This window comes from Plectropomus leopardus, chromosome 23 (genome assembly GCF_026936395.1).
Source record: "Plectropomus leopardus strain MGB_pleo_1.0 chromosome 23, ASM2693639v1, whole genome shotgun sequence".
NCBI classification, from domain to species: domain Eukaryota; kingdom Metazoa; phylum Chordata; class Actinopteri; order Perciformes; family Serranidae; genus Plectropomus; species Plectropomus leopardus.
Genome location: NC_142198.1, coordinates 18,096,139 through 18,115,987, shown reverse-complemented (window position 1 = coordinate 18,115,987; position 19,849 = coordinate 18,096,139). Strand labels below are relative to the sequence as shown.

Below are 19,849 nucleotides of genomic sequence, written 5' to 3'. Positions count from 1 at the left end.
CGCCTCTCACTTCATGTCGATGACACCCGAAGTGAAATATCCCTCCCTTGTTATGAAGATGAATAGAGCCGATTGGAGCGGAGTGTGCTAGTGTTTAGCAGAGATGGATGCCTAAGTGGATGGGTCATCAGGTCCAGATGGGAGCAGCCCTCTTACACAACGCAACAGGCATGACCACTGTCGGATCAATGGGAGATTGAGCTCTTGGAGGCTTTACTGGTTTACTGCAGGCTTGAACTGATTTGAACTGAACTGTGCTGGTTTCTCATTGTTACAACATGCTGCATGAAGAGTGAGAAAGAGGACGATGCTATTTCATCCAAGGGTCATGGTGGCTGGTGAGTTGCCACCAGCCAAATAGGTGGAGATAAAGGGATAGTTTGGATTTTTTTAAGAGGAGCTGTATCAGGTGCTTATCCATAGTCGGTGTGTTAGATACAGTAATGTCTGTCCGTGTGCCCCTAGTTTGAAGAAGCAGTCAGAAATACTAACACAGAAGCTTAGCAATGTACTGCTGTGGACAGAGGCAGCAGCAAAGCATTTAAGCCACCTAAAAAATCAGTATCAGTTTAAGCGCACGCTATAGTGAGAATATTTTCACTGATTTTCCTTACTGTCAAGACAGCACTCTCCAATGGACAACTGAAGCACTTATATTGCTCTTTTCAACGCCAGACTCTGTTAACAAAAACAGTAATTTTCCCTCACAAAACACTGAAGCTGCTGCTCTACTGCTGTCTAGATCAGTTAACTTGTTTAATTGTGTGAAATTTTGGTGTTTTAACCCTTTTAAACCTATATCAACTTTCTTTGTGCTGTGCTGAGACAACTTTCACAAGCTATTTTGTTACCCTTTTAAACCTGAACAAATTGGTCTGATTTCTTTCAAAGACACGGGGGGGGGAGGCAATGAGCAACTCAAAAAACAGTCCCACAGATTGCAAGAAATTAGTCAAAGGTGACAAGAAAATGGCCTTAAAAAAGGGGGAGTTAAAAAAGGGGGGTGTTGATGGATGTGCATGTCCTGGCCTGCCGTGGTTATATATGGCTGTGAGGTTGGTTGGATGTACTGCTAAATTCTCAGAAACGACATAGCAGACAGTTTACAGGTAACAGCTTTGGTGGACATTTCTGACTTCAGCATGCCAATGGCACGTTCCCTTAAAACTTGTTACAACTGTGGCACTGTGTTGTTTAGAGTGGGTGTTTATTTTAATTTACCCAAGATGAAGCTGCTTTTTCCATGAACTGTTATGACAATGACATAAAGCGTGTCCTACGTCATTTCATTTGTGTTTCTATTGACCTCCGCTCTTTACCAGTGTGGCCTGATGTTTTTAATGGATGCAGTGGGATTAGGGACAGTTACATACAGTATATATGTGACATCAGTGGGATTTGGTCTTGTTGGAGCAATGACAGCGGCGCACTCTCTCTTTGATTCAGTAATGACCAATAATGAGCGTGTGACGTCTTGTGATTAAAGAGGTCAGATGACATCACACGTACACTTCCTCAGTGATAACAAGGAGCAGGCTGAGGTCAGTGCGTTCACGATGTGATGTGCTGAACATCTGCAATATTTGAGTCTTGCTGTATGTAATTTAATCAACTTGAATCAGATAAAGAATTTGCAGTCTCGTCCCTCGTCTGATTATCTCCCGTCTCAGTTAATGTATAGTTATTTTCCATCTCTGTCTCCTCAGATGCTGAACCACCGGGGATCCAGTGTCCTGCCAACATAGTTGCAGAGACAGATGAGCGTCGCGGCACCGCCAACGTTAGCTGGAACGTCCCGACTGCCACCGACAACTCTAGAGAAGAGGTTAGATACTTTACAATACAAAGTGTGCAGCAGGGATTTTCAACTTGCTTTGGTCGGGGACCATTTTTGCAAAATGACAGAGAGCCATGGGGTCATTTGCAACAAATCGTAGCTTGTTTGCAATACAGGCGAAGAAAACTGCAAGACTAAATTTTCTGCAGTTCTTCCTTCAGCTACGTCACAGTCAAATTAAATTATACAGTGCTGGATGCAGGAAGAACAGCAGATTTTGCCGCTGCAAACTTAGCTTTTTCATTCCGTTAAAGCATGCACCATTTCACTGATTTGACATCCACATAAAAGGGGGCAAAATTTCCTCTAAAAGATTTTCTGGTTGAAAACTTGGCAAATCGTAACATTTCAGAAGCTTTCTTTGTAAATGAGTTAAACAATTAATCAACTTTACCGGTTTTCACTTCTCAGTCACCTGGGTGACTCAGGGATTTAGGCCAGTGGTTTGTTTGAGGCATCTGAAGGAGTCCAAAGATAAATCTGATGGGTCTATGATTAAAAGGGATGACAAGGGCAAAACATTTGCACTGAACACTTTTTTTTATGAAATTCAGGCTACGTTTACCTCTTTGGTTTCCTAAAAATCCCTCAAAAGGAAAAAATTAAGAAGGAAAACTCACTCTTGTTTCCACATTTTATTTTATTTTATTTGACCTTTATTTAACCATGAATAGTCCCATTGAGATTCAGAATCTCTTTTCCAACGAAGTCCTGGCCAGAGACAGACAAGAACAAGTCGACTAAAAACAGAACAGTAAAAGTTAAAAACTAACAGCTTAAAAATTCACACAAGCAACAGGCAACAAATTAGCGTATATTTGTTCAGAGACGATACATGTGCATCCAATGTCCTAAAGGTCCTTAATCCTGTTTTAAAGTCCCCCAGGCTGATAAAGGAGTCTGACACCAAGATGATGGAGCAAAAACTCTAAAAGCACTTTCACCAAAGACAGTGTGGCCTTGAGGAACGACATACATAAAAGCAATAACCTGTGACGAGGGATCATTAGCGCATACCGCTTCATTTAAGTGGGTTACAAGCCAAGGTGATCTGTCTAACACAGGAGCCCTCTGACACTGTACTGTATGTGACTCCGTTTTTACTGTCTGTCGCTCCGTCAGGTGGTGGTGCAGGTGAAGCCAGTGTACACTCCTCCCCAGCTGCTCCCCATTGGAAAGGAGACCATCACCTACACTGGGACCGACCGCTCGGGGAACCAGGCCAACTGCTCCTTCACAGTCACGGTCATCGGTGAGTTCATCCCTCTGATGACAGCATGGACCCAAACAATGTATGCAGCACATGGACTGCGGTTACGATTTATGTCACTAGAATAACTTGAGATTGAATACAAGATATTAACAGCAGACATCAAGACATCACATCTGACAAAGGCGAGGCATCTCCCTGATGTGACATTAGCTTTTTGGCTTTTTGTCTTTTGTTTTGTCTCCTTCTGGCTCGAGTACACACAGCTGGGCTGTTTTTGTATACAATATGTTTCAGATGATTGATGTAACATATGTTTGTCCATGGCAGCGCTGACAAATTCCAATTGAAGCGTTAAAATACAAGTCACATGTGGGTCTTGTACCAGTCTAAACCACAATATATACCTTGTGATCCACATCAAACATTGATTGAAAGGGAAGCATTTCGCATGCATAACATTTCTTACATTTCAGAAACCGATGACAATAAGCACCATGTGTTCAGTCTTTAAAGTCTTTGGCTTTAGTCCACAGCAGACGTGTATTTCAGAAGACGAGAGCGAACATCAGCCTAAGTGAAGGTGACAGATTGGAAATGCTGTGTAGAAAATAACTGAGCTGTGACACATGTAAGGGCAAGAAAATGTCTATTGGGACATTTTAATCAGTTGCAGAGTGAATGTGGTTTAAAAGTCACAGTTTTGCTTTCATACAATTAGTTGACACACTTGCATGGCACAACTTCAAGGGGTATTTTGGATTTTATTGTATCATAGGTAGTGTATTGCCTGCAGTAGATCGGGGTCGGCATGCCCTCAATTTGGAGAAGCAAGCTGGACATGGAAGCTAAGCAATGCACTGCTGTGAGTGGGAATGTATTTTAGTTTAAATACCTTTAATAATCCCCATTATTATTATATTAAGCTGGACATGGAAGCTAAGCAATGCACTGCTGTGAGTGGGAATGCATTTTAGCTTAAATACCTTTAATAATCACCATTATTATAAGTGAACACTATATTTAGAGTATTTTCACTGCTGAATCTTGCCGTCAGAGAGCATTTTTGACAGGGAACTGAAGTCATTATGTATCTTTTCAAAGTCACCAGACTCTACTGACAAAAAAAGTAATTTCATAGAGCAGAACAAGGGAGCTGCCTAAATCCACTTTTTTTGGATTTTCCAGTTTGATCTGAACCAAAATTAGTGGTGTGACAAAATAGCAATGAAAAGAGGTGATCTCAGTCCAAAATTAAACTGAATGATGGTTCAGCTCTTCCCAGTTACAGGAAGGCTTTTGGGAAATGATAAGAGTAGTACAGTGCCACGTGCGATGTGAGAAGTAAAATTGTCAAATGTAAGTTATTGTATAGTGCCAGTTTTAGTTTGTCCATGAACAACTCGATATTACAAAATGAGCTGAATGGGAAGAGAAGGAGACAACTTTATAAAGTCAGGTGGAAAAACTAACAAAAACTCCGGGCCTTATTTCTCAGAGAGGATGAGAGAAAGTTGGTACCAGCGAACTGGAGAGCCGGCCTACAAACCAATCAGTGTCAAGCAAAGGCAGACGCAGCTCATGTAGGGGATGACAACAGGACATAAGTGTGTTATGTACATGTATAGTCCTTTATTTGCAGTGTGAAACCAAAACTAACTCAATCAGTGTATACAATATAAAAAAATGTGAACCTTGGCTCAAAACTTTAGACATGAAAGGCCCTTTAAGTAAACCAAGTGAATAAGTTGGCAGTAGACCAGCATCTCCTGAGTTCTAAAACGTATAATTGCCTCTTTTTCAACAGTGTTTGGTGGCTTTAAAGGGAGCACAGATATTGGCGTCAGTTCTCCAAGTACCTCAAATAACCCCACTTAAAATAATCCAAACTATTTTCTAAAAGTCAGCTCCAACTTTAGGACACTCACCTTTGTGAGGTTCAAACCAGCAGCCTCTCAATTACAGGACAGCCTCTCCTTCCACTTCCCTCTGTGCCGCAGCTTATTTCTGTCATTTGGTGTAAAACTGCGATTTAATTGAGTGAGGGAGTCCGTCCGCCCCCAGCAGGTGCCAAACAGGGTTACCGCAGAGAGCAAAAAACAGGGGCGACCGCTCGATAATCGCAGCAGTCAGGGGGAAAAACCTCAAGCATGGTAGTTGTGAACATTTCCATATGTTATTGTGGCGGTGGAAACGTTATGGTATTTTATTAGAGACATGTGTTTAACCAGTGCCCTCTGACACTGACAGATCACAGAGCAGCACTCTGCTCCCAACTGGGCTCCTTCACTATTGTTGTAGTCTGTGCCAGTCTTGGGAGTAACAGTGTGTTTGTGTGCTTAAACGACTTTTTTGGTTTGACTTTGTTGGCATTTTGAATGTTAAGTACAGTGGTGTATTCAGATCCTTCATTTAAGTAGAAGTACTAATACCTTACTGTAAAAATACTCTTTTACAAGTGGAAGTAAGAAAGTATATTCAGGAAAAACTGCTTAAAGAATTAAAAGTATCAAATGCAGAAAAATCTTTAACAAAACACACAAGCACATTGAAAAACTTAGATTAAAAATTAAAATGAAGAAAAAAACCACATGGACTGAAAAAAATATCCTAACAATTATAATTATTAGAAAATTTGAAAAAAGCAACAAATAAGTAAAAATTAATTTAAACAATCAAAATTTAACCCCACAATTTAAACATTATTTTTTAAAAACTCCTCAAAATTACATTAAAAAACACCCTCAAGAATTTTCTTAAAAAAAATAGAAAAAGACTTTGTTTATCCGAACAGTTGGCAATTAATTGACGGATTGATTAATCAACTTATCATTGCAGCTGTACTTGTTTAAACTGGTCTTCTTATGTTTTTTATGCAAAAATCTAAAGCGTTCAGATAAATATAGTGAGATAAAAAGTACATTTCCCTACGAAATGTAGTGGAGTAATATTAAAGTAAAGTACAAGTACCTCAAATTCATACTTAAGTACAGTGCTTAAGTGAATGTACTTAGTTACATTCCACCACTGGTTAAATGACTGCTATCTTTTCATTACACCTACCATTAACCACCTTGTATCCCTCTCTAGATACGGAGCCCCCGGTGATTGACAGGTGCAGGTCGCCGCCCACAGTCCAGGCCACAGACACGGAGACGGCTGTCGTTTGGGAGGTGCCGCAGTTTTCCGACAACTCAGGTATGTCTGGTCGCCGTTCTCAGACGGCAGCTCCGGAGACGGTTTATTCTTTTGCTCCTCTGTTCCACTCGGCTCCACCCTCGTCCTCCGCTGATGATGGTTAAACAGGATCTTTTCCGTTGGGTGACTGGAAAAAGGGGATCAGTGGAGGGCTTATGTGTGTGTCTGTGTGTGTGATTAATGTCGAGAGACACTGGACATGTGGTCCAATGGTGAGAGGATGGATTGTAATTGTGCATGAATGCCTCATTTGTGTGTCTGTGTTTAAGAGATAGAGAGAGAATTGGACTTGCGGACAGATGAGGTTGTTACAGTGTCTGTTAATGTCATTAATGTTAAAACAGGCGGAGGCAGCAAAGGGAAGCAGGTGTTTTTGCTCTCTTTTGTGAGAATTTGCTCTATTTCCATCCATTTTTTTACACATTCATTTGTATAATTATGCGAGCACACAGTATTTGACTCATACGGGAGTTAAATGTTTTTGAATTACTTGTCAAATCATATTTTTTTCTCAGAGTGAGTGTAAAACACAATAGAAATGGGTATTAAAGTTGACACTGCAGGACTGCACCCACAGGCAGTTTCCTTTTCACATCCAGTGGACATTCGCACAGTATTAAGCCTGAGCGGTATCTAATTTCTCAGACCTTCCTGGAAATTCACCAGGGTATACAGTATATGACAGTATAAGTGTGTGGTGCTAAGTGCGCAACTTACTTTCAGCTTTTTAGACTTGTAAATAAACAATAGAAACCCCCAAAATGTTAAGAAAAGTACCAGTCTACCAACAATTTCCCTAAATAAACAGAAAAACAACTGTACACCTTTTGAATTCAACTTTCTGACAAGGCGTAATTGCCTTGTTAACTTATAAAATACACTTCATTCAAACTTGACAGAAACAATATAAAACTCATCACCAGCTTCGGTTCTGTTGAAATAAATCCTTAATTCATCAAGTTTTAGGTAAAAAAACATGCTGTTACTCACCTTCAGTCTCTCTTTACTGTTGCTCGCCGCTGGCTGTTTACAGTCCTGTAACTTCACCCTCCACCATTAGGTGTTGTGGTGTCTTTCAGTTCAGCTGCCTGTTTCACCAGTAGAGACTGGAGACTGAGCTCTGGTGGTGCGTGCTGTGCACTACTTACAATGAGTTTAATAAACAGAGGAGTGCCTGCGTTTCTGACATTATTGAAACAGTATTGTTTATTTTTTTTAAATAGCAATTCTGTATTTGTAACAAATATAAGTCCTGCATTCAACATCACGTAACAGACAGTCTGTTTACTTGTGTTCTAGCTGTTTTTATAGTATACTGGCAATATGTCTATTTCTGTAGTATAGTATCCCAACTTTTTTCTTGTAAAACCGCAACTTCATTCTTGTATTAAGACTTTTTTTTCACATGATATTATGACTATATTCAACCTAAATTTAACTTTTTTTTTTCCTTAATCGTACATTATGCAGTGGTTTTCTTACAACTTTTTACTACTTTTTTGGGCCATTTCTTGTGAAGATGCTCATTGCCCTCCAGTGTTTTAGAAAGAAATCAATCCATTATGGTCAGGTTTCAAAGGGTTAATATGCAACCTGTTAGTCTTTTTTTTTTTTCAGCCTCAGCTGCCCCGCTGTGTTTAAGATATGATGCTCAGCAATTTTAGACCCATACTGCTATAAAAGAGCGCATCAAGACTTCTCTGCCAAATAGACTAAATATCATAGAGCTGGCTGACTTTCTCCTGGCGCTCTCGCTGTACCCAAACAGCCGTGGTGGTGACAGACAACAAACCAGACTCCTCCAGGGTTCCAGCCCGCAGTCAGGCCCATGTAATTCACTGGCTCTGGCTGCACACATGAATAACAGAGCTCAGATATGTGTTTGTGTGGCATGGATGCAAACACAGGCCTCAAAGTTCTCACTTAAAGGAGACCCAGCTTGCTTGTTCCCCACCTGTTCGCAGAGGTGCACCCCCCCATCAAACACACTCTCATCTCACACACACACACACACATACACAGACACACACACACTGTAATAACAGGCTGCTGCGGCTGCTTCGGGCCGCACAACGTCAGCCCAGCGCTGCTTCGACGTCAATGTTTTGTTTTTCCAGGCCCACACCCTGATGCCAGTGCTATATATAGCTGTAGACACACATAAACACACACACGCAGGCTATATATATATAAGGGGAGACACCAGACTCCAGCAGGCCAGACGTGTGTCAGCCCTGCTCCAATGACTTTGCTAATGGAGTTGAAACAAAAGGTCAATCACTCAGTTTTCCCACCTTCGCCTTTTGTTTGGACCTCATCCGTGCCTCTCACACTTTCAGTGCAGATGTTTTTTTGTTCACAGTCCATGTGTCAGTATTTTACACACACACTCATACACTCCGCTCATCACCGCCGTCTCTCCCAAGGCTCTATGCATCACTTTCTTCACATTTTTTTTAAGTTAACCAGACTATTGCTTTTTTCCATCTCAAGTCTCAGCAGCTGGATTTTTTTCTGCTGCGTGTGATGCCCAGACGCACCATTCCTGTGTCAACATATCATTGTTTAACATAACTTCTATGGTTTACTAAGAGTGACTCATTTAATCCTGGAGAATAGAGTCAGGTCAAGACTGCCCTCTGCAGGATGACTGGAGTATCAAAAATAATGTTTTTCCAAAAAATGTGCACTGTTTTCAGTCACTCACAATTCATGTTGGAAATACTTTGAATGTTTCTGATTATTTTAGGACTGTCTTTGTATCAAGCTGAAATAGCTCATTTGGGATGGCATTAGACTGAAGGTCTAAAGATCTCTGATTTCATCATGGATTTTGGCAATGATTTGTGGTTTTTGGGAACTTCATAAGAGAGGTGCAAGTTCTTCTCGTGGGCATTTTTATCATATACTGAGCAATGTATATTTAACATTATTATGACATTGTTTAACTGTCACAAAGCAAATGTGTTTAAATGAACTGTATGTCTATAACCAGACTTTTCGGATGTGTGTGTCTCTCTCAGGTGGTCGTCTCACAGTGACCAGTAGTCACACTCCAGGCTCCATGTTTCCTGTAGGAGAGACCCTGGTCCAATACACAGCGACTGACGCGGCAGGAAACAGCCGCACCTGCAACCTCACCATCACTGTGCACGGTACGAAACTGCCAGACAGCAACGTGACTTTTAAATAGCTTTTGTTGAGCCTTGTACTGTTTTTTTGTTTATTATGTGTAAATACTTTTCACTTTTTCTTCTTATTCATAGATTTATTCTGTCAGTTTAAACTATATCCTCTATTTACTGTTTACCTCTGCAGTTTATTCTGTTTGTTTTGCTTTTAGTTTTGTTTTAGTAGGCATGTTCTTTTTTTAAGCATCTGCTAAAAAGAAAAAAATTTAATTTCTATAGGATATAACTATTCTAAAGAAGTAAAAATAAAGCACATAACTCAATCAAAACCCGAGACTATACACTGATGCATGATACTTTGTACATTGTAAAATTATAAAAGTATCTAAAAATGTATTTTTAAGTGTGAAATTGTGCAGTGGTGTATTCATGGTGGTATTATAAAATATTATGCTGCATCATGGCGGTAACATTCACTATGTGTGTGCCCAGGGACGACCTGCGACCAGCCGTACGTCCCAGTGAACGGAGAGTTCATCTGCACTGAAGAAGAGGAGGGCGTTAACTGTACTCTTCACTGTAAAGAAGGCTACAGCTTCACTCAGGATGCAGTGCACAGCTACTTCTGCGCCTACAACGGTGTGTGGGAGCCGCCCTACTCTTCAGACAGGCCCGACTGCTCAGGTAAGAGCCAACCACGTATTCTGTTACTTCCTTTTTAAATATTTACTGTCTACCCTGCACTTGTGCTTACAATGTGCACCTAAGTACGTCTAATTACTGCAGTGTATATACTTGCATTTGCAAAGAATACTAGGATTAAGGTTATCCAGTTTCTTGGTCACTGCAGTATAACATTTGGCAGTTATTATACTATGTACATTTTTTTTAAATGCAAGGGGATACAATTCTCTCATTTTATTATTTTTTTTCAAAAGGGAGACTTTTACAACTATTTCCATAAAAAATACTTTTACTTTTTTTTTCATCACCAGAATTTTTTTCCTACTTGTACCTCATAGCATCTGTATTTTTAACTCTCTTATTGCATGGCTTTTATAAAAAAAACAAAAACAAATGGAGAGACAGTAGTGCTTCACACATTCAAGACCGGACTGATGCACTGTCGAAAACAGCTAAACTTTAGAGAATAATTTATCTGAATATAGGCTCAGAAGATGGGTCTAAATCAATATGGTCACCCTTCTTAGCATGTACGAAAGAACAGACAGAATAGTAACCACATTAACACAATTTCTGTGGATAATTTCAATACTTAATCATTTTTTTCCTGTTAGGCTGTTTTTTTTTGTTTTGTTTGTTTGTAGGTGCAGTGTTGTTATTTTTGCTTTTGTTGTTTTTCTTTGTTTCTCGCTGGTTTGTTTGCTGGCTTTTTGAAATTGCTTGATGGGATCGTTGCATACGGTGCAAACTATTGTTGTGCTGTCTGATTTCTACTTGTTTTTTGTAAATAACAATAAAACTGGGAACTTGGTTGAAAAAAATGACCAAACACGCATGTGTAGCAAACTGAAATAAAGCCCTTTTTTTGTATAAAACTCTTTCCGCAGTGAACCGAGTAGCAAACAACGGAATCAAACCCTTTGAGATGCTGTTTAAAGCGTCTCGCTGTGATGATGTGGACCTCGTCAAATCCTTTACTGGGGAGTTCAACACCAAACTGGGAGGCATGGTGAGAATATATGCACACACATATACACACTGGTTCGCTGTAAATGAATTCTCAAACACATTATTTTTTATCCACAGCTCCCCAACATCTGTAGCAGCAGTGATGTCACCTGCAAGCTGGAGGTGATGCCGCAGGGTCACTGTCTCGAGTACAACTACGACTACGAGAACGGATTTTCCATCGGTAGGATTTACACGCACAACTTACACCCTCACTAAACATCCCACATATATTTTGATAGCTTGTTATTCTTTTGTCCCCGTGTCTGATATTTTTCAGCACCAGGGGGTTGGAGCAACAGCTGGGGTCCTCAGGGCGCCCAGGACTACGCCTACTTTGAGTCGGGCTTTGCCACGGGCAGCCGTCAGCTCGCCAGGCCTCAGCAGGACAGCAGCATGCAACGCCAACCCCGCTCCAAGAGGCACCGAAAAATAACCGGACCCACAAGAGACCAAAAGATCCAGATCTACTTCAACATCACGGGTATGTTAACCCTTTAACACCTGGAGAGACATCAGTTATCCCGTTTAAATATCTGAAACCTGAGAAAGTTTGGTGTGATTTCTTTCGAAAACATGAGGAAGAAACATAATGAGCAACTAGGTGAAATCTTCCAGAACACTGCATTTATATTCCTTATAATTATATATTAAATGTTATGTTACAGACAAAAAATAAATGTATTTTTTTTAGCATTTTCTTAAGGTCACATCAATTTTTTATTTGCTTTTTTTGTCTTCTTTTTTTTTGCTTATTTACAGGTAATTAACTTGTAACTTTAAACTAATTTGTTGATAATTTTTGGGCCATTTCTTGTTAAGTTGCTTCTCTCCAAACCAATGTGCTCAGGTTTCAGAGGGGTAAATATGATTTGCTGTGAGTTTATTGACCTTTGCAGTGCTGGGAATATATGTATATGTCATCGTCCACCATATTTTTATTTTACATCTGTGTTTTTTATATTTAATACCATCAGTTGTTCGTTACCAGTCATTTAAACTTTGTCCATTCTCCCAGCAAGCATCCCTCTGCCTCTGTCGAGGAACGACTCAATAGAGGTGGCCAATCAGAAGAGACTGCTGCGCACCTTGGAGCAGCTGACCAATCGCCTGAAGCGAACGCTGGCCAAGCAGCCGCTGTCCAGTTTCCACGTGTCCTCGGAGATGATTTTAGCCGATCCCAAATCTCTGGAGAGCAAAAAGCCATCTCTGTTCTGCAGGCCGGGCTCGGTGCTCAAAGGCAGGATGTGCGGTGAGTCTAACCACATTTTGTGGAATAGGACTTCTTTACCTTTTTACATATATGAAATTTATGAAAAATGTGGGATTTTAAGAAATTCTGTTAAAAGGTTTTTCAGTAAATCGCTGTTTGTATGATGTGTTGCAGTCCAATGTCCTGTGGGAACGTACTTCTCTCTGGAATATCACGAATGTGAGAGCTGCTGGCTGGGCTCGTACCAGGACCAGGAGGGTCAGCTGGAGTGCAAGTCCTGCCCTGAGGGAACGTCCACGGCCTACCTGCACTCCCGCAGCGTCGCTGAGTGCAAGGGTAAGATGAGTTCACATAGTGGACTTCAGCTTTACAGAGGGACAAACAGCATACACGGGCAATTTTAGTAATAAAAATGCACAAGAATGGCCTCTTACTGTTCTAATCTTACTCTTTCTGTGACTTGTACAGCGACATATTTAGGCCATTGTAGGCGACAAAAGCAAGAATAATTACTGAACCTCGGGAGGGGGGGATTTTTTAAAGAAAAATAATACAATTTTAAATAAAAAAAAAAATAAAGTGGTAAATTTACAAGAAAAAATTGGATATTAGGCCTCCTTGGCGAAAAACTTTTATTTGACTGTCCCTCTACCACAACAACTTATTACCCACATGGACTTTTAAATTAAAAATAAATAAATAAAAATTAAATTTTCAAGGAAATTCTGATTTTTTTCTTGGAATATTACCCCCACACACACACCTGGCTCAGCATTTTTTTTATACCTACATTGGCACTAATATGCTGTTGTAAATGACATTACAAGGCAGAATAAACAATAAGAAATAATTCACAAATAGTGCTTAATTTTCAAATATCCTGTTTTTTGATGTTCTTTCTGTGTCTGAATATTGATGATGTGGTGATTTGCCTGTGTTTGCAGGGCAGTGTAAGCCTGGTAGTCACTCTCTGAATGGCTTGGAGATCTGCGAGTCATGCCCGCTGGGACACTTCCAGCCTAGCTTTGGCGCCAGGGAGTGTCTCGTCTGTCCGGACGAGACCTCGACCGTCACCAGAGGAGCAGTGGATGAGACGGAGTGTGGAGGTGATACAGTCTGACAGTGTGGAGTGCACTCCCTCATTGTCCTATCAACTTGCCTGTTTTAACTTTGAAAACCCTTAATCATTCTGGTGTTACTCTAAATGCTGCTAGGTAACAAAAACAAATACAAATCCAGCCTGTAAGCAAAAATGTGTCTGTTAGTATTTCCCATTCATGTGCAATTATGTCAGGAATACAACTTGGAAATTTCGTATGATTGCCCTTAAAAGTTGGAATTTAAACCTGGAAACTGCGAAAATATTTGCTACCTGAGTTTCCTATTTAAAATACAAAAATAACATAAACCTTTAGACTTGGAGCTCCCAGATTTTGCACTTTTCAGCCAGCAAATGATACTTTTTAATCATTTTTTGGGGTGATTCTGCTTCATTATATTCCTTTATTTCTTTGTGCCTTTTTCTGACGCTCTGGTCCTCTGTGGTCTCTACCCCTGCAGTCCCGTGTTCGGCAGGCCATTTCTCTCGTACTGGTCTGGTTCCCTGTTACCCGTGTCCCAGAGATTACTACCAGCCTGCACATGGACGCTCCTACTGCCTCTCCTGTCCCTTCTATGGAACCACCACCGTTACCGGGGCAACCACCATACAGCACTGCTCCAGTAAGTGACAAATAAAATCGCTGATCGTAACTGTTGTTCCCAAAAAATATATCGTGTAAATTCAGACAAAAAAACAACGAAATTGAAATTGCAGATGATTTTTTATCCTCTTTGGTGCTTTTCTACACCACTATTAAGGTCTCACTGATGGTGTCAGGACTGCTCTTTGGAGATCCAGCATGTTTAATTACGCATTCAATTGACCCAGCTGCACAAATAATAATCCAAATAATCCAGTCTTCAGTTTAGCCATAACTTAAACTGCAGGATATCTGGGACCAACCCACATTTATATTACAACCTAACTAGTAAAGGAAGAGAGAAGCATCCTGAAACAAGATGTTTTTGGTGAATTTAAGTTTTGAAGTGAATTTAGAATTATTGTTATAAATAAAATGTGACAGAAATTATAATGGAAAAAGGGCTTGTGGGTGCTGTTTAACTCAAAGAAAGAAATATAGCCAAAAATAAGAGTGATCCGGACCAAATAACCCAAAATACAGGTGTGAAAACAACCTTACATACCTCAAATTGAACTGACTTTCTCCAGATTTTGCAATGATAAATAAAGATCCTGCATAAAGTATTCACCCCCTCGGAAAATTTCCATTTTTTAATTGTTTTTACAAAATTGAAAAAAAGCGTATTTATTTGTTTATTTATTTATTTATTGACACCAATCAACAGACAAATGTCCTTTTAATACCAAGTGAACACAGATCTCTACAAAGTGATCTAAATTAGTGACAGATATAACACATGAAATACTTGCCACAAATTATCCATCAAATTGAGATGTGGACCGATAAAAGGCAGTGACTGTGTTGTATTTCCTGTTGTGTTGCATTGTCATAGAAAGGACTCCTCTCTTAGTTTTTTCATTACTGAAAAACAATGTAATTTTAAACTAAAATCATATTTTGTTCCACCTTGGCCCTATTTTTTAATACAGCAGAGTTAAGCAGATGTTCACACATCAGACTTTTAATTTAACACCATTGTTGTGTTGAGTTGGCGAATAAAATGACTTAGATTTCTACGGGACATGTCGAGTGAAGTCAGCAGAGTGGAGCCGTTCAGCGTTGGCCGCTCTGTGCGACAGCTTTTCTACAGTTTCTAAACTCGCTCCAGTTGTGTGGCGTCTGATGTGTGTTGTGACAGCTCAATCCAATTGGAAAAGGAATTACTGCACGAGATCAGGGGGGAAATGGAAATAATATGACTTTTATTGCTCCGCTGCAGAATGGAAATGAGTAACCCTGCATGCCTGCAGTGTGGGAACGAACAGTGGTCAGGACGCGCTGCCAGTTTTCAATAAGAATACACGCTTTTGTTCCGACAGATCACAACCGTCTGTGAGTCTGGTAGCGAGGGGAAAGATCCTTGCTGTGTTTTTCCGACTCGTCTGTGCTTACATTGCCCGTATTTTCTCTGGGTGTCATTGTCAGGTTTTGGCTCCAGTTTTCTTCCCAAAGAGGAGAGTGTGACGGCGGCTCCAGAGGTGGAGGTCGTTGAGGACTACCAAGCCAGCAGTCAGGTTCGCCTTTATCTTGACTAAACTTGCAAATATCTGACATGGCTTAACATTAACATTTTACCACCATTATAGGTCTTAAATGTCCAAAATCCTCAAAAATAATCAGAGAAAAAAAATGTTTCGGGATTGAAGCTGAAAATTTACAAATATAAAGTTTAATTTATTAGGTCATAATAGTCAACAGGGTAGAGGGGGTTCTCCTAAATTTACAACTTTAATTTCAGAAACCTCAAAATTTTCTTTTTCGAACATTTGTGGTTTATTTATTTATTCATTGAAAATTGTACTTTTTTATCCCGCAGCTCCACATTAATTCATTTACACATAGAATGGCCGTAATACACCACAGTAGATAATAATAAAAGATAGCGGTAACTTTTATTACCAACGATTACTCCTTTTTTTATTACAGAAAAAAAATCTAATTAATGTAGATAAATTACATTGATATTACATAATGTTACATTTTTTTTTAAACCTTTTTATTTAGTTGAGTGTTGAAAACTTCTGTTAAAAATTGTAATTAATTGAACTGAACTCAATCATATATTGAATATCAAATTTTATACAAGACAAATTTGCTTTTTTTTGTTTTCTTCATTTTTTGCCTTAACTGTTTTCTAATGAAATCAGTGATGTCAACGTCACCAGGATCAAAAACGTGTTGGTCAAAGATGTGACAGTACAAACTGTGAAGTAAATATTTACATTAAAACTCTTGCCGTGTTTTCATTAAAGGTTTAACTGTGTGTGTGACACGTTGATCTGTCCCCGCAGGTTTTCCACGAGTGCTTCCTGAATCCCTGTCAGAATAAGGGCACGTGTGAGGAGGTCGGGGCGGGATACGTCTGCACCTGCATGCCTGGGTTCACAGGTAAAGCTCCGGTCTGAGATTCAGCTGGTGTCGTGTTTATGTATTAACAACTTTAATGAAAGGAGGAGAACTTTGGAGCATTCAACAGTATGAACAGGATTAGAAACAGTGGTTTGTCGGGATGTAACAGAACACAGAAGTCATGGTTTGGTGTGAGTTTGGTACAGCAAAAAAATAAATAAATAGTGTCCAAGAAAATCATAACCATGATACTGAGGACTCAGCGAATGTAGAAGAAGATGTAAAAGATGTAAAAAAGAAAAGAGAAATTATTATAAAAATAAGCAAACAGGCAAAAAAAATAATATGTATAATTATTTAAAATTAAAACCATCAAGTAAAAGAAACGGTCAAACACGTGACGACTTGGTTTTTAATCTCATCCCTCCTCCATAAATCACCAAATTGTAATTTTAACCAGCTTCCTTATTATTTTAAAGCTATACTCTAATTAATTGAATATATATGCATATGACCACAACCAAATATCTAAAAATAATCATTATTAAGTACAGAAAAAAATAATTTTTAATAATAATATAATATAAATGAAAATACAAATATATAAATATTAATATAAATAAATATTAAGTAACCAAAAAAATAAAGAGTAACCCTGTAAACAACAACAGGACACAACTAACTATATATCTGAACTGTGGAACTTGTTCTTCTAAGATTTGGTTTGACATTATGAGCATCACTGGACCGCGACCCCCTTACTGTAACATTTCGGGGTGAATACACAACCATTATAGCCGCAGTTTGTATGTTTTATTTCCTGTCATTGCCGTGTTAATGATATCTAGCTGCAACTCTCATTTGTGCGTTAATATTTGTGACAACGGACATCAGTCTGTGTTGTACACGACTGCTATGATGTTTGATACAGCCTCCAATATTTCTCTCCCAGGTGCAAAGTGTGAGATTGACATCGACGAGTGCGACTCCACTCCGTGCCAGAACGGAGCCCTGTGTAAGGACGGTATGGGAGACTTTGAGTGTCAGTGCAAGCCGGGATTTTTAGGTAAGGGACCATTAAGGACATAAGAGTTTTAAATTACACAGTTTATGTACTTGTCAAAACAATGTCATTTGACTTCTTAAATAATCTAAATGCAGACTTTTTTTTGCCTCAATCAGCAAATTATGATCTATTCATGTGCAAAGACCTCCTGTCATTTTAACTTCTATACATTTGATGCCCCTAATCACATATTGTATATATTGTATCTTTGCTCTCTGTCTTTGGCTCTGAATTCTTCCCCCGTCTGTCTCAGGCTCTCTGTGTGAGGCGGAGGTGAACGAGTGTGTCTCCTTCCCCTGTCTGAATGAAGGTGTGTGTGTGGACGAGGTCAACAAGTTCACCTGCAGTTGTGCCAGCGGCTTCACAGGTTAGATTACAGCACACTTACATTTCCATTCTAGGCATTCTTGATTTTACAGTTAATTTCTCATGAGACAGTTAAACTTTTTGCATAACATCAGATAATTTTTCATGAGGATTATTGACCTGCAGAACTTGCTCACTCTGTACAATATGAACAGTTGCTGTATAGACTGTACAGAAAGTACGTGCTATATAAAGAGTTGAATATTTATAATGGGGTGGTTTTCCTTCCTGCAGGATCTCGTTGTGAGCTGGAAATAAACGAGTGTCTCTCCAACCCCTGTCTCAACGGTGCTGTGTGTGTTGACCTGATGGGCGGCTACACTTGTAATTGTGCCGCTGGCTTCTCGGGGGATCGCTGTGAGGTCAACGTGGATGACTGTTACAGCGCCCCCTGTCTGAATGGAGGCTCGTGTCTCGATGCTGTCAACAATTTCAGGTAATAAAGGTTTTAAAGGGACAAAGCAGCAATTTGCATTTGTACATTTGTCCTTTTTACATGCACTATGATTTAATGTTAGTCCACTACAGATTACAGGTTTTTGAACATGATCTGCATCCTAAACTGAATTATTTTATAGAGAAGTACTGATTTCGTATGCACCTGCATCCTGATTTATGTGCATTATTTAAAATATTACTTTTCAGGATGCAACGCGGTTAGAGAAAATTTGTAAATAAATCAGTTTGCAATCGCTAAAGTTGTGTAACATTAGATTTGAACTCAAACATGTTAAGAAAAAAAAAAAATAAAACATGTAGGAAAACAAACAAGTAGGAAAACAAAACAAAAACACCCTGAAAGGTCTGAAAGGAGTACCACCCCATTTTTATATTTACCAATAAAGGTAATATTAAGCATGACTGTTGCAACTTTCTGCCCTAATGTTCACGATGCATACTTCAGTCAAATCAATCAAGCGGAAATTAAATCTTCAAAACATACAAACAAAACACAGAGAATACAGGTTTATATAGCAACACTCTTCATCCTGCCCGAAATGCAGTGCAGAAGAATGTGTTAAGTGTCGTCTCCCCAGAATAGAGTTTATTTCCACATTTTTGGGAAGAATATCTCCAAATTATCATAAAACTTGACAGTTTCTTAATAGAGTTCAATTAAAAACATTGCATGTTGATGTGCGTCATGATGTTTACCTGTACGAGGTGTTGTACCATGTCTTTTCCTCCGTCTCTCAGGTGTCAGTGTGTGGAGGGTTACCGTGGCCGCCTGTGCGAGGTGGACGTGGACGAGTGCGATCCTAACCCCTGTGTGAACGGGGCCAGCTGCATGGACGGTCTGGGGTCGTACACCTGCCGCTGCCTCCCTGGGTTCAACGGAACCAGGTGTGAGACAGGTACTATAGGACAGATGACACATTTACCATGGCAACGCTAGAGCAAGAAAAAGAGTTATACAGTGAATTATAATTGATTAAAAAAGAACAAAAACTGTCATGTAGAAGAAGATAAAGCAACAATTTAATCAAAGAAATTGTATAAAAATGCTTTCAGAGATGTCCTCTGCCTTCAACCTGGACTTTGAGGTGTCTGGTATCCATGGTTACGTGATGATGGACGGAGTGATGCCGGCGCTGACAGAGATCACCTGCACCTTTTGGATGAGGTCATCAGACACTACCAATTATGGCACACCTGTCTCCTACGCTGTGGAGGGCAGCGACAACGCTTTCCTTCTCATCGACTACAACGGGTCAGTGACGTTCTTTGGGAGAGTTAACTTTGGAATTTTTCAATCTGGGACTCCCCAGGTTTTGTGTCTAAGTGACTAATATTAACATTTTTGGCACCATCAGTGTACATCCACTAAAAGTGCTTGTTTTTGCCACTCTCAGGCTCAGATTGTTATTCTAAAAGTCTCACAAATTATAGAAAGGATTACTACAGAGATAGACCATATCAAGACAATATAAAATTACAAACACTCTCATGTTTCCTCTGTTTCCCTCTTTTTTTTTTTTACCTTTGCTTTAAAGGAATGAGTATATTTCTGCTAATCCCTTTTTCCCTCTCTGACTGTTTTT

The 19,849-nt window shown here is 39.6% G+C and overlaps 1 protein-coding gene across 3 annotated transcripts in view; it reads left to right on the top strand.

Moving 5' to 3' along the window:
* svep1 (sushi, von Willebrand factor type A, EGF and pentraxin domain containing 1) overlaps positions 1-19,849 on the top strand; it is a 118,082-nt gene that overhangs the window by 70,741 nt on the left and 27,492 nt on the right. For all 3 annotated transcript variants that reach the window (XM_088073940.1, XM_042511964.2, XM_042511963.2), the window contains 19 exons: positions 1,707-1,825; positions 2,960-3,089; positions 6,138-6,245; positions 9,269-9,400; positions 9,869-10,060; positions 10,948-11,069; positions 11,147-11,252; positions 11,349-11,552; positions 12,087-12,320; positions 12,456-12,617; positions 13,226-13,387; positions 13,842-14,003; positions 15,452-15,540; positions 16,318-16,414; positions 17,328-17,441; positions 17,695-17,808; positions 18,042-18,243; positions 19,005-19,162; positions 19,320-19,518. In XM_088073940.1, the coding sequence (XP_087930066.1) occupies positions 1,707-1,825; positions 2,960-3,089; positions 6,138-6,245; positions 9,269-9,400; positions 9,869-10,060; positions 10,948-11,069; positions 11,147-11,252; positions 11,349-11,552; positions 12,087-12,320; positions 12,456-12,617; positions 13,226-13,387; positions 13,842-14,003; positions 15,452-15,540; positions 16,318-16,414; positions 17,328-17,441; positions 17,695-17,808; positions 18,042-18,243; positions 19,005-19,162; positions 19,320-19,518 (2,806 nt within the window). The remainder of the gene's footprint in view (positions 1-1,706; positions 1,826-2,959; positions 3,090-6,137; positions 6,246-9,268; positions 9,401-9,868; positions 10,061-10,947; positions 11,070-11,146; positions 11,253-11,348; positions 11,553-12,086; positions 12,321-12,455; positions 12,618-13,225; positions 13,388-13,841; positions 14,004-15,451; positions 15,541-16,317; positions 16,415-17,327; positions 17,442-17,694; positions 17,809-18,041; positions 18,244-19,004; positions 19,163-19,319; positions 19,519-19,849) is intronic.